The 15,389-nt window shown below is 46.5% G+C and overlaps 1 protein-coding gene across 1 annotated transcript in view; it reads left to right on the top strand.

The window, feature by feature from the left end:
• Positions 1-652: 652 nt before the first annotated feature.
• The window catches only part of LOC134949329 (cytochrome P450 2H2-like), a 47,325-nt gene continuing 32,588 nt past the window's right edge, over positions 653-15,389 (top strand). Inside the window, exons 1-2 of the mRNA XM_063937825.1 lie at positions 653-951; positions 14,388-14,550. Coding sequence (XP_063793895.1) covers positions 772-951; positions 14,388-14,550 — 343 coding nt within the window. The 5' untranslated portion in view covers positions 653-771. The remainder of the gene's footprint in view (positions 952-14,387; positions 14,551-15,389) is intronic.

The following is a 15,389-nucleotide window of genomic DNA, read 5'->3' as shown; positions in this document are numbered from 1 at the left end:
TGTCTTCAGATGCCGCACTTTCATCCTCGCTAATGCAAACAGGAAGCATCTATCTTCTACAGACGCCTTCTGCTGCATTAGAATTTCAATGACATGCAATTGCACAGCTGCTTCCTTGCGGCTGAGCTATTCCTTACAAACATGAATCAGGCCCAATGTTAATATTCGTAATTCGAATATTACTAAATATTAATTACTCAAATTACAAACATCAATAGGAACCTTTGGGAGCCTTAATTAACGTTATTGCAACCTACGAGAAAATATTAATTACTCAATATTAATTACTCAAATTACAAACATCAATAGGAACCTTTGGGAGCCTTAATTAACGTTATTGCAACCTATGAGAAAAAAATCTGACAATTGCTTTTAATTCCTAAACTGTGCTAGAACAATATAAGAATGATAGTTGCTTATAGCACCTGTTTCTGTTTAGAATATATTTAAAAACTCTCATCAAATATAATAGTAGCTCCTGAAAAGAAACCACAATATCTAAACCAACCAAACGTCCAAGAAAGAACTGTATTATTTTGTTTTTTCTTGCATCAAATTGTAGAACTATTTTCCCTCTTGGTAAAAAAGGCCCCTCTGTATTACGTAACACGGCTGTCTTCAGTGCTGTGTACTTTTATTGCAATAGAGAAACTCTATACTGAGTCAGCACAATGGGGAAACTGTCCTCTCACACTGCTTCCTCTGGGCATAATTACACAAGCTGGGACACAGAGCAGACATAGGTGCCTCCGTGAACTTGCTATTCTCACGATGGCGCTGGGTATAGGGCTGACACTTCTTATAGCTACTGCTGTAACGCTACTGATTTATATCATTACATGGTGGAAAAAGATCAGACAGAAGAACCTTCCCCCCGGGCCCACACCTCTGCCCCTACTGGGGAATATGCTGCAGGTCAACCCAACAGAACTGCATAGAGATCTGGTTAAGGTAAGGCGGAAACTGATTTGTAATAAGATTTGTTTTAAATGGGGATAAGACACAGTAAGCCTCTGTTCCTGTGAAAGACATTAGAGAGATGGCTGTTTTCTGTACATACAAAATAGTGTTCATTTGGTTTGAAAGTTCAAAAAGATTCAGTTTTAAAACAACAATTACCTTTTCTGTGGACATTATGCTGAACTGGTAACTTTGCAGTAACAGACAGAAATAGTTATCAGAGCATTATAAATCAGACTGGGAATTATGGGGGTCATTCTGAGTTGATCGCTCGCTAGCAGTTTTTAGCAGCTGTGCAAACGCATAGTCGCCGCCCACGGGGGAATGTATTTTTGCTTTGCAGGAGTGCGAACGCCTGTGCAGCAGAGTGCCTGCAAACACATTTTGTGCAAAACAAGACCAGCTCTGTAGTTACTTATCCTGTACGATGATTACTGCGACGAGTGATACGGTAATGATGTGTACCCGCCCAGCAAACGTCCAGCAACGCCTGCGTTTTTCCAAACACTCCCAGAAAATGGTCAGTTGACACCCACAAATGCCCTCTTTCTGTCAATCTCCTTGCGTTCGGCTGTGCGATTGGAATCGTCGCTAGAACCAGTGCAAAACCACAATGGACTTCGTGCCCGCACGACGCACGTGCGCATTGCAGTGCATGCGCATGCGCAGATTAGCCGTTTTTTTCACTGACCGCTACGCAGTGAACAACGGCAGCTAGCGATCAACTCGGAATGACCCCCTATGTTCTTCAATTGGTGTAGCTGTCTCCACAAATATATGCAATCATTCTAGTTCTTAGGGCCTAATTCAGACTTGATCATAGATGTGCGAGAAAATGCACGTCTACGATCAATTTATTTGACATGCGGTGGGACGCCCAGCAGAGGGCAAGTCCGCCTCGCATGCCGGATCCTCCCCCCACACACACACGCGAAAGCATTGCACGTCGGCAATGCTTTTGCATGTTTCGAGTAGCCCTCTGTCTGCGCAGCCTAGCTGCGAAGGCAGACGGCTACCCACCATGTTAAGAGTCGCAGTGACCAGAGGCAGAACTCTGGGAGGCAACGGAGTCATCTGCCGCCGGGCTCCTGCTCTGAAGGGGGGCACCTCTCCTCCCATTCAATTAAGTTAACTGATAGCTACCGCTGTCTTTTCAGTGGCCGACTTCCTCACTGGTCCCTGCACCCTACAAATCACACCCTCTTTAGTATACTGAATATACTCATTTTACAAGTGTCATAGCCAGGAATAGAACCCACAACCTATTACACTGGAAGCAGACACCTTACTGATGAAGCTATTTGCTCCTGTATCGAAAATATGGGAATTCTAACTATATGAAGATACTTCTCTGACAATTACACATAACTTCATATAGTTAGAATTCTCATGCTTCCTCTACAGGAGCAAATAACTCCATCAATAAAGTGTCTGCTGTCAGTGTAACAGGTCATGGGTCCTAATCCTGGATTATAACTGCTAAGAAATGTGTGATTTAAAATAAAAGACAATTAAATGTATAAATACAGTATATACATTTTTTTCAGAACACTCCACACACACACACACACACACACACACACACACACACACACACACACACACACACACACGCACACATGCATACATACATATATTTATCTTAATATAGGAAATAGGGAGGCAGGCACCAATATTTATCTTGCCTCCGGGCAACTGGGACGAACTTACACCACTGGCAGCGACTGCATGTGATATCACGCATCCGACGCGGCACGCCCCGCAAACGGTCCGGACACGACTGCATTGTCCGGACCATGCCCCTAAAACGGTGCATTGATGCCCATAAAATGCGGTTTAGGACCTTGCACATGCGCGTACTGGCGTAGCACACTAGCAGATATGCAGAAATTGCTTCATAGCGATTTTAGCACATCTGCGACAGGGTCTGAATCGGCTCCTTAGTTCTTGCAGAAGTTTTGTGCTCTGGAGTAATGTTCCAGATTTTGACGTTCTGTAATACTTAATAAATAGCATACCATTCATTACTTACAAAGTGGATAAAGAAAAAGAGTTTGTACTAGATCCTGAGCTTGTACAAACAGCTGACTATAATCTAATGTTACTGTATGTAACTTTGTTTCTGCAATGATTTCAGGGGGTAGGGAGGGGAGGATTGAGCTTGAATGGAAATTGTGTCAGAGTGACATGGTCTCATAAGTATAAACAATGTAGACTTGACTGCAAACTCACGCAGGCGGGTCCATCACCACATTATTCCCACCATGCACAATCCTTATTGAGCTCCTTTCCAGGTCCCTGGGTCCCTGAGCGCAGCTACACACTGCTGTCAGTTACTTACTGGTTTTTCCCCCACTTGCATTGTCTGTTTAATTATACTGAACTAGTTAAAAGCCTGTCAAAATGACGGACACCAGGGCTGGATTGTAGGGGGACGGTCGCTACTGTATGTGTGCGTGCTGTTAGCCTTCTATGTACAGTATATAGACAGGGACGGATCTTGGCCTTGTGGCGCCCAGGGTGAAAAAATAGGGGCGTGGCTTTGGAAAAGGAGCGTGGTCAGTTATGCCCCCTGTAGCTGTGCCCTCAGCAGTTGTGCCCCCAGTAATGTGCCCCCTGTACTGTGCCCCCAGTACTGTGATCCCCTGTACTGTGCCCCCTGTACTGTGCTCCCAGTAGTGCCGATCACCCCAAAAATATATAAATAAATAAATAAATAAATACTCACCATCCTCGCTCCTATTTCCCGACCACTGCTATCCTCCGTCTCTGGCCGCCGGCGCCGCTCCTCCGATCTATGGGAGAGACATCATGACATCTCTCCCATAGCACAGCATAGACATTAGAGGTCAATTATGACCCCTAGCATCTATGTGCTGGTCCCACAATGCCATGCGGTGCGCGATGCCGTCATCGCGCACCACACAGCACAGCACCGCATAGCTCCGAGGGGCACCACCAGTAGCGGATCTTGCCATGGCGGCGGCACCCTCTGGAAGGCGGCGCCCTGGGCAAAAATCCTGCGTGCCTGTAACAAGATCCGCTACTGTATATAGATGCTGTATATCTGTAATGTGCAGGCTATAATGATGCTGCAGTACTGTATATAAACCAGACAGTACTCGCACATGTATGCTCACCACTCCACACACAGCTCCCACCAGTCTGGGGGTAGAGGACACCAGTAGCTGCTAGCAGGTGGCCCGAGGGGTCTGGACATGGCTTGTGCGGGGTGTGGGAGCAGGGCCAGTTCTAGACCTTGTGGTGCCCTGGACCCGCTATATATATATATATATATATATATATATATACAAAGTATATATACTGTATATATTTGCTATAGAAACCGGCACTCAGCAACTGTCCAAACATATGTTTGCCCAGGTGCCCTCCACTCCGGCAACGTATATTAATAGTAAACCCAATGTTGCAGCACTCACAGGATTACATCAACAAAGATTCACGGGAAAACTCTGTTCTTGAAAAAAGTCAATAAGACTGAAACCTTGGACTTGATGTGACACAGTTGTCCCGTGAATCTTTATCTCTTGATAGAGTCCTGTGAGTGCCGCCGACATTGGGTTTACTATGTCATTAGCACATGCAGGGGTGGTTTCCGTGTACCTAGAAACCCCCCCCCCCCACCACCGAACGATTGTTTTTTTTTAATGTAGTTACCTGTTGCTGTATATAGCGCTCCCAGTCCCGTGGCTCCGCCCCCAGCATGTCCCGATCACTGCATCCCCAACACATGCACACACGGCGACTAGACTGCAACCACGGGCTGGCGTGGAGAGTCGCCATCCTGGCACTGCTGCAACAGCCATCGTGTGCACCACAGACACAGAGTCTAGTTCTGCACTGCATCTCCAGGCAGCGGGATGAGCAGCGCCTGTGGAAAAGCCTCAAGGCTGTTTCTAGCCAATTTGGCTCCCAGTGTGAGATTTAAAAATGCGCCCCCCATGACATAAAAATGTGCCCCCCACACCTAGATAAAAAAAAAACTTGCGCGCGTACCCGGTAAGGGGGCGTGGCCTCATCTAAATGGGTGTGGCCTCATCTGAAAAGACTACCTCACAATCCAGTTTTTGACCCTGCTCCAACAGATCACGACCACCACAGGAAAAAAAAATTCTACCATATTAAGCCCCACACAGTAATGCCCCCTGCACCATATTATGCAACACACCGCAATGCCCTTGATACATTAAATCCCCACACTACGGCAGGCAAGAGTTCCCATTTCACACATTACGGCAGGTGTCCCCATTTTACACATTGAGAGAGAGAGAGAATACTTACAGAGGCGATTACCGCTCTTCGGCCCGCCTCACCAGTCGCTCCTCGCGCCGGCCTTTCCCTCTTCCTAACTTGGATCCCCCTCTGTACTCCGCTCGGGGGGGGGGGGAGTTTCGCGGAGTGACGGGCTTGCGTCGTGATGTAACGACACAACCGCGTCATTCCGTGAAACACTGCCCCCCGAGCGGGTTACTCGGGGAGAAATAGGAGGGGGAAGCAGGGAGCCACAGTTAGTGCCGCGGTGGGCGCCCAGTGCGGTTGCACTGCTCGCCTGCCCCAAGAAACGGCCCTGAAAAGCCTGCTTCCTGCAGTTGACCTGTGCTCCTCCGAAACCAGCTCAGGCAGCATAACACACGCTGCTGCAGACTAAAGAGGGCTGCTGATCCCTGTACAATATGTCAGTGGCAGGTGAGTTGAAGGTTATGGAGGGGATTATCCCCCCTCCTCCTGACCGCCTTCTGATTGCCCCTGTACTTCCTGATTGCCCCCTACAGATATAGCCATGCTCATCAATCCTGAGATGCATGAATGGCACGACTAGTGTGTCCACGTCTGTGGCGTCCGTACACACTATAAGACTTACGCTGCACTTTATTGTGGTGCGATTGCAGCATGTTGCGATGTGTATGCATATTAGAGATGTGCACCGGACATTTTTCGGGTTTTGTGTTTTGGTTTTGGATTCGGTTCCGCGGCCGTGTTTTGGATTCGGACGCGTTTTGGTAAAAACCTCCCTGAAATTTTTTTTGTCGGATTCGGGTGTGTTTTGGATTCGGGTGTTTTTTTTTCAAAAACCCCTCAAAAACAGCTTAAATCATAGAATTTAGGGGTAATTATGATCCTATAGTATTATTAACCTCAATAACCATAATTTACACTCATTTCCAGTCTATTCTGAACATCTCACACCTCACAATATTATTTTTAGTCCTAAAATTTGCATCAAGGTCGCTGGATGACTAAGCTAAGCGACCCAAGAGGCCGGCACAAACACCTGGCCCATCTAGGAGTGGCACTGCAGTGTCAGACAGGATGACACTTAAAAAAATTGGCCCCAAACATCACATGATGCAAAGATAAAAAAAAAAAAAAAAAAAAAAGGTGCAAAATGGAATTGTCCTTGGGCCCTCCCACCCACCCTTATGTTGTATAAACAGGACATGCACAGTTTAACAAACCCATAATTTCAGCGACAGGGTCTGCCACACGATTGTGACGGAAATGACTGGTTGGTTTGGGCCCCCACCAAAAAAAGAAGCAACAAATCTCTCCTTGCACAAACTGGCTCTACAGAGGCAAGATGTCCACCTCATCATTATCCTCCGATTCCTCACCCCTTTTACTGTGTACATCCCCCTCCTCACAGAGTATTAATTCGTCCCCACTGGAATCCACCATTTCAGGTCCCTGTGTACTTTCTGGAGGCAATTGCTGGTGAATGTCTCCCCGGAGGAATTGATTATAATTCATTTTGATGAACATCATCTTCTCCACATTTTGTGGAAGTAACCTCGTACGCCGATCGCTGACAAGGTGACCGGCTGCACTAAACACTCTTTCGGAGTACACACTGGAAGGGGGGAAACTTAGGTAAAATAAAGCCAGTTTGTGTAAGGGCCTCCAAATCGCCTCTTTTTCCTGCCAGTATATGTACGGACTGTCTGACGTGCCTACTTGGATGTGGTCACTCATATAATCCTCCACCATTCTTTCAATGGTGACAGAATCATATGCAGTGACAGTAGACGACATGTCAGTAATCGTTGGCAGGTCCTTCAGGCCGGACCAGATGTTGCATCACTGCCAGCGGGTGGGATTGGAATTCTTAGCCTTTTCCTCGCAGCCCCAGTTGCGGGAGAATGTGAAGGAGTAGCTGTTGATGAGTCACGTTCCGCTTGACTTGACAATTTTCTCACCAGCAGCTCTTTGAACCTCTGCAGACTTGTGTCTGCCGGAAAGAGAGATACAATGTAGGCTTTAAATCTAGGATCGAGCATGGTGGCCAAAATGTAGTGCTCTGATTTCAACAGATTGACCACCCGTGAATCCTGTTTAAGCAAATTAAGGGCTCCATCCACAAGTCCCACATGCCTAGCGGAATCACTTCGTTTTAGCTCCTCCTTCAATCTCTCCAGCTGCTTCTGCAAAAGCCTGATGAGGGGAATGACCTGACTCAGGCTGGCAGTGTCTGAACTGACTTCACGTGTGGCAAGTTCAAAGGGTTGTAGAACCTTGCACAACGTTGAAATCATTCTCCACTGTGCTTTATTCAGGTGCATTCCCCCTCCTTTGCCTATATCATAGGCAGATGTATAGGCTTGAATGGCCTTTTGCTGCTCCTCCATCCTCTAAAGCATATAGAGGGTTGAATTCCACCTCGTTACCACCTCTTCCTTCAGCTGATGGAGGGGCAGGTTCAGAAGTGTTTGCTGGTGCTCCAGTCTTCGGCACGCGGTGGATGAATGCCGAAAGTGGCCCGCAATTCTTCGGGCCACCAACAGCATCTCTTGCACGCCCCTGACATTTTTTTTATAATTCTGCACCACCAAATTCAATGTATGTGCAAAACATGGGAAGTGCTGGAATTTGCCCACATGTAACGCACGCACAATATTGGTGGCATTGTCTGATGTCACAAATCCCCATTAGAGTCCAATTGGGGTAAGCCATTCTGCGATAATGTTCCTCAGTTTCCGTAAGAGGTTGTCAGCTGTGTGCCTCTTATGGAAAGCGGTGATACAAAGCGTAGCCTGCCTAGGAACGAGTTGGCATTTGCGAGATGCTGTTACTGGTGCCGCCGCTGCTGTTCTTGCTGCGGGAGGCAATACATCTACCCAGTGGGCTCTCACAGTCATATAGTCCTGAGTCTGCCCTGCTCCACTTGTCCACATGTCCGTGGTTAAATGGACAATGGGTACAACTGCATTTTTTAGGACACTGGTGCGTCTTTTTCTGACGTTTGTGTACATTCTTGGTATCGCCTGCCTAGAGAAGTGGAACCTAGATGGTATTTGGTACCGGGGACACACTACCTCAAGAAATTCTCTAAGTCCCTGTGAATTAACGGTGGATACCGGACACACGTTTAGCACCAACACAGCTGCCAAGGCCTGAGTTATCCGCTTTGCAACAGGATGACTGCTGGGATATTTCATCTTCCTCACAAAGGACTGTTGGACAGTCATTTGCTTACTGGAAGTAGTACAAGTGGTCTTCCGACTTCCCCTCTGGGATGACGATCAACTCCCAGCAGCAACAACAGCAGTGCCAGCAGCAGTAGGTGTTACACTCAAGGATCCATCGGAGGAATCCCAGGTAGGAGAGGACTCGTCAGACTTGCCAGTGACATGGCCTGCAGGACTATTGGCGTTCCTGTCTAAGAAGGAAATTAACACTGAGGGAGTTCGTGGTGTGGTTTGCAGGAGCAGGAGCTTGGGTACAAGAGGAAGGGATTTAGTTGTCAGTGGACTGCTTCCGCTGTCACCCAAAGTTTTTGAACTTGTCAATGACTTCTGATGAATGCGCTCCAGGTGACGGCTAAGGGAGGATGTTCCTAGGTGCTTAACGTCCTTACCCCTACTTATTACAGCTTGACAAAGGCAACACACGGCTTGACACCTGTTGTTCGCATTTCTGTTAAAATAATTCCACACCGAAGAGGTGATTTTTTTTGTAATTTGACCAGGCATGTCAATGGCCATATTCATCCCACGGACAACAGGTGTCTCCCCGGGTGCCTGACTTAAACAAACCACCTCACCATCAGAATCCTCCTTGTCAATTTCCTCCTCAGCGCCAGCAACACCCATATCCTCATCCTGGTGTACTTCAACAGTAACATCTTCAATTTGACTATCAGGAACTGACTGTGGGTGCTCCTTCCAGCACTTGCAGGGGGCGTGCAAATGGTGGAAGGCGCCACCTCTTCCCGTCCAGTGTTGGGAAGGTCAGGCATCGCAACCGACACAATTGGACTCTCATTGGGGATTTGTGATTTAGAAGAATGCAGAGTTCTTTGCTGTGCTTTTGCCAGCTTAAGTCTTTTAATTTTTCTAGCGGGAGGATGAGTGCTTCCATCCTCATGTGAAGCTGAACCACTAGCCATGAACATAGGCCAGGGCCTCAGCCGTTCCTTGCCACTCCATGTCGTAAATGGCATATTGGCAAGGGAACGCTTCTCCTCAGTTGCTTTTAATTTTGATTTTTGTGTCATTTTACTGAACGTTAGTTTTTTTGATTTTACATGCTCTCTACTATGACATTGGGCATCGGCCTTGGCATACGACGTTGATGGCATTTCATTGTCTCGGCCATGACTAGTGGCAGCAGCTTCAGCACGAGGTGGAAGTGGATGTTGTTCTTTCCCTATTTTACCCTTCACATTTTTGTTCTCCATTTTTTAAAGTGTGGAATTATATGCCAGTAATATATCAATAGCAATGGCCTACTGTACTGTCTGTACTACTACTGCTGGTCACCAAAATGCTGCACTGTCCTACTATATACTGCTCACAACAACACAGCACAGATATGGATACTTGAAGTGATACGGAGCTGCAAGATACAGCAATGGCCTACTGTACTGTACTACTGTATATGTATACTCGTGGTCACCACAATGCTTCACTGTCTTACTATATACTGCTCACAACAACAATGCAGCACAGATATGGATAGTATATTTGACACAGAGCTGTAAGATACAGCAATGGACTACTGTACTGTACAACTGTATACTGTTGGTCACCAAAATGCTGCACTGTCCTACTTTATACTGCTCACAACAACAATGCAGCACAGATATGGATAGTATACTTGACACAGAGCTGCAAGATACAGCAATGGCCTACTGTACTACTGTATATGTATACTGATGGTTACCACAATGCTGCACTGTCTTACTATATACTGCTCACAACAACAATGCAGCACAGATATGGATAGTATACTTGACACAGAGCTGCAAGATACAGCAATGGACTTCTGTACTGTACAACTGTATACTGTTGGTCACCAAAATGCTGCACTGTCCTACTATATACTGCTCACAACAACAATGCAGCACAGATATGGATAGTATACTTGACACAGAGCTGCAAGATACAGCAATGGACTACTGTACTGTTCTACTGTATATGTATATTGGTGGTCACCACCATGCTGCACTGTCTTACTATATACTGCTCACAACAACAATGCAGCACAGATATGAATATTATACTTGACACAGAGCTGCAAGATACAACAATGGACTACTGTACTGTACAACTATATACTGTTGGTCACCAAAATGCTGCACTGTCCTACTATATACTGCTCACAACAACAATGCAGCACAGATATGGATAGTATACTTGACACAGAGCTGCAAGATACAGCAATGCCCTACTGTACTGTACAACTATATACTGTTGGTCACCAAAATGCTGCACTGTACTACTATATATACTGCTCACAAAAATGCAGCACAGATATGGAATGGATACTTGCAGTGACACAGAGCTGCAAGATACAGCAATGGCCTACTGTACAACTATATACTGTTGGTCACCAAAATACTGCACTGTACTACTATATATACTGCTCACAAAAATGCAGCACAGATATGGAATGGATACTTGCAGTGACACAGAGCTGCAAGATACAGCAATGGCCTACTGTACTGTACAACTATACTGTTGGTCACCAAAATGCAGCACACTGAGCACAGATATTTGCAGCACACTGAGCACAGATATGGAGCTTTTCAGGCAGAGAACGTAGATATTTGCAGCACACTGAGCACAGATATTTGCAGCACACTGAGCACAGATATTTGCAGCACACTGAGCACAGATATGGAGCTTTTCAGGGAGAGAACGTAGCCACGTCCTATCCGTTCAATCTCAAATGCGCGGCTCTTTATATAGAATACGAATCTCGCGAGAATCCGACAACGGGATGATGACGTTCTGCCACGTTCGGGTTAACCGAGCAAGGCAGTAAGATCCGAGGCTGCCTCGGAACCTTGTAAATTAGGTGAAGTTCGGGGGGTTTCTGATCTCGGAGAACCGAACCCGCTCATCTCTAATGCATATGCATCGTGGCAACAACAAGCATGGCTGCATCTGTACCTCCTGATAGCTCCCTCTGTGCAGTGTGTGTCACCACCTATGTATGTAACCCTATGCAGTGTAACCTATGCCCCCCTACACAATGCAGTATAACCCTATGTGTGTGCTGGAGCAGTGCATTGTAACCGTGTGTGTGTGTGTGTGTGTGTATGTATGTATGTGCTGGAGCATTGCAGTGTAACCCAGTGTGTGTGTGTGTGTGTGTGTGTGTGTGTGTGTGTGTGTGTGTGTGTGTGTGTGTACGCTAGAGCAGTGCAGTGTAATCCAGTGTGTATGTGCTGGAGCAGTGCAGTATAACCCACAGTATGTGTGTTAGGGGCACTACTATGGTGGGCATTGTGTATAAGTGACACTGGGGTAGATTTAATATCATTCTTTATGGGGAAAAGCACTATCTGCACACATTATGTGCCGCAGATAGCGCTTCCCCTGATGTATGATGCAGGCGATGCGCTGTTGTTAGCAGGGGCGGTATGCGCCCGCTGCCTTATCGACGCCTCTATTGTTAGATAGAGCACTGATGAGCTTGCTTACTTATGAACTTTCAGTGTGACCGAACGTTCGTCTCTTCCACCTTCTCCCTCTTCGTTGGCCGGACCCGGCGCTGCGCTGTCTTTGCAGTTGCTCCCTTTTTGTTTTTTTTGTTCCTTAAGTCTAAAAAACTTTATTGTCTACTGCGGCCACAACAACAATCTGCGCATGCACCAGCCAAACTCCCGAAGTGCACGCTGGCAGTTACTAGACGGTGCAGGAGAAGTGACTGCAGCCGTAGCGGACTCCCGTTATGGGAGGACGTTTATCACCAGAGGGGTGTGATAGCAAGCTCCAATAATGTACATGGCAGGGTTAGCAAATTCACTGGAAAAGAGGTCCCACTTCACCACGATAATGTGGTGAAGCGGGACCATGCTTATAACGAACCTAATGGCCATTTTAATAAGTCTACCAACTGCTATAGTGGGCATAATGTGTATAAGGGGCACTGCTACAATTGGCATTATATGTATAAGGGGCACTGCTACAGTGGGCATTATTTGTATAAGGGACACTACCCAATTCTCAGCAACTGTCCCTCTTCTACTGTAGGTCTGTCCGATGTCCATCACAATGGAAGCAGCTAGATCGTGCGCCTAGGCTTCATCTGTGTACGAATTGAGGAAATGGGACTCTCTGTCACCCACTGTCTCTCTGTCTCCCAGTATTTCTCCCTGTCACCCACTGCCTCTCCCCTGCATCACTATCTCCCCATAACCCTCAATCTCTCATGTCACCCGCTGCCTCTTCAAGGCATCACCCTCTGCTTTTCTCTATTACCCACTTCCTTACCCTGTCACCCACTGCCTTTCCCTGTAACCCTTTCCTGTCACCCACTGCCTCTCCATCTCCATTGTCTGTCCTCATCACTTCTCTCTTCAGTCACCTTTTCCCTGTAACCGACTGCCTCTTCCCATCATCCTCTATTTCATCCACTGCCTCCCCATGTCACCTATTCTCTGGTGTCACCCACTGCCTTTCCCTGTCACCCATTCCCTGGTGTCACCCACTGCCTCACCCTATCACACATTCCCTGGCGTCACCCATTGCCTCCCCCTGTCACCCATTCCCTGGTGTCACCCACTGACCCCCCCTGTCACCAGTCCCTGGCATCACCCACTGCCTCTCACTGTCATACTCTGCCTCTCACTGTCACCCACTGCCTCTCCATCTCCCACTATCTCTCCTCATCACCCACTGCTTCAACCTCTGTCCCTCCTCTGCATCACTATGTCCCCATCACCCTCTCTTTCCGGTCACTCTTGCCTCTCCAAGGCATCACCCTCTTCACATCATATGGATATGGCATTCCCTTTGAAGCCACATACCTTGTTGAAAGGCAACACTTTACCAGGACCGTGCGCACCTTAGGCACACAAAAATAGCTCCCCCTCTCCCATGTCATGGCCCGCCCCCCTGTCATTTTGTTCGGGATCCGCCTCTGGGCTTAAGGATCTCACTGTGACTATAAATTGAATATATATAGATTTACACATAACATGTCAAAGTTGCAGCACTCAGCATAATAAAGACAAAACACAGGTAGATTCTGTGTTGTCAGGGCGATAGTGGCAACACTGAAACATTGACAGAAACTACCTGTGTTGGGCACCAGTTATAGCTGTTCTAATTATTGGAGTTCCGGACTGGTGTGAGAGTGTGTGTGTGTGTGTGTGTGTGTGTGTGTGTGTATATATATATATATATATATATATATATATATATATATATATACATATATATACATATATATATGTATACAGTATAGAAATGGTGGCACTCACGGACTCTTTGTCAACTAGAAATGAAGGCACACAGACAACCGCAGGCTACTCTGACATTTCCTACATACTAACATTTGTCGGGGATACCCTGACAAAGGTTATTATAAAGTAAAATGTTGGAGTAGCCTGCGGGTGTCTGTGAGCCCTCATTACTGGTTGACAAGGAATCCGTGAGTGCCACCATTTCTATACTGCATATTACATTACTGTCGGAAGGCACCACAGCAGGTTACAGAGTGCATACTACCTCCGTCTCCGCCCCCTTATGCTTGGCTCCAATCCCTCTTTAGAAACTACCTTTCACAAATCTTGCGTTTGCCCCTGTATGTGTATATATATATATATATATATAAAAGGAATCCAAGTCCCGCGAGAAGCCGACACCAGAAGATGATGTTCGGCCTTGACGTGGGATCGGAGTCTTGTGGGAACACACTTAGCGAGGCTTTGATGGACTCGGATCCCCAGTGTTCCTAGAAATCCGGACCACTCGTCTCTAGTGTTCATCTCTAGCACTATTGCAGTTTTTGTGGACAGATAATCATTGAGGTGTCTTCTACCTTTACACCTTCTGGTATACTAGCATTTTCTGCGATCAGGTAGCACTAATAATTATTTATTGGCATTACACTATTTTGTTTTGCATTTTCCTATGGCAAACATCACCTTTCATTTCCAAGTGTTGTGTCCTCTGCAGCTTAGTGAAAAGTATGGTCCTGTATACATGTTTCATGTGGCTAATATCCAAGGAGTCATGATCGTTGGATACGAGACTGTTAAGGAGGCCCTGATTGACTTCGGAGATATATTCGCTGACAGAGGGAATCTTGAAATTATTAGACTACTGTTCAAAGGATATGGTAAGTTTGAGAATTTGGATTACGTACCTTCAGTTAATCATTGTAATGCAATGCAAAGTAATATTTAAGTAAGGGGTAGATGTACAGTATGAAGGTTTGCTATGGGGGAGAAGCGGTATCAGCTCCGTTATGTCTGCTGATACTGCTTCTACCCAAGTACAGTATGAATGCAGGGAAATGTGCTCTGCGACAAGGGTGCTCCTGTCTATATTGGTGCTGCTATCTACAAGATAGCACACCGATATGTGGGCAATGTATGACGGTCAGTGACACTGACTGTTCCAACATCTGCAGCTATCTATTTAGACAGCTGCAGATGTTGTTGCCCATTCACCACAGCAGGGACAGCGCTGGCTGCTGCAGATGCCGGTTCCAAGTTGCATAGGTGATCTTGTGATAATAGCGAGATCTCGCGCATGCCCAGTGAGCCGGCCAGTGGTGAGACACAGCGCATCAGCACTAGGCGATGCTGGGGGGTGGGGGTGGGTGGGAGATGGCAGCGATCGCCGGAGGGGGCAGCTTTTACTCCCCCACTTCGGAATCCGAGAAGGTAACACATCTCGGCGCTGCTGCTTCCTGTTTGTCTTGGTAAGTAGGAAGCGTTATGCCCACACGATACGTGCAGGTTTAACACATTGAGTTTTCAATAGGAAGTCAAATTCCTACACAATTAATTCTAGTTCAATAGTAATGTGATGTTAACCACTTATGAGACTTAAACGCTACCAATCCATTTTTTTTAAGTTCATGTTGGCAAAATTACAGTAATATATGTTTCAAGTTATTCTTACTTTATCTTTCATCATATATGGGCAATACTGCTACCTTTGGAGATGTAG

Source organism: Pseudophryne corroboree, chromosome 8 (genome assembly GCF_028390025.1).
Source record: "Pseudophryne corroboree isolate aPseCor3 chromosome 8, aPseCor3.hap2, whole genome shotgun sequence".
NCBI classification, from domain to species: Eukaryota; Metazoa; Chordata; class Amphibia; order Anura; family Myobatrachidae; genus Pseudophryne; species Pseudophryne corroboree.
The sequence above is the reverse complement of the archived record's forward strand: the minus strand, read 5'-3'. Positions and strand labels throughout refer to the sequence as shown.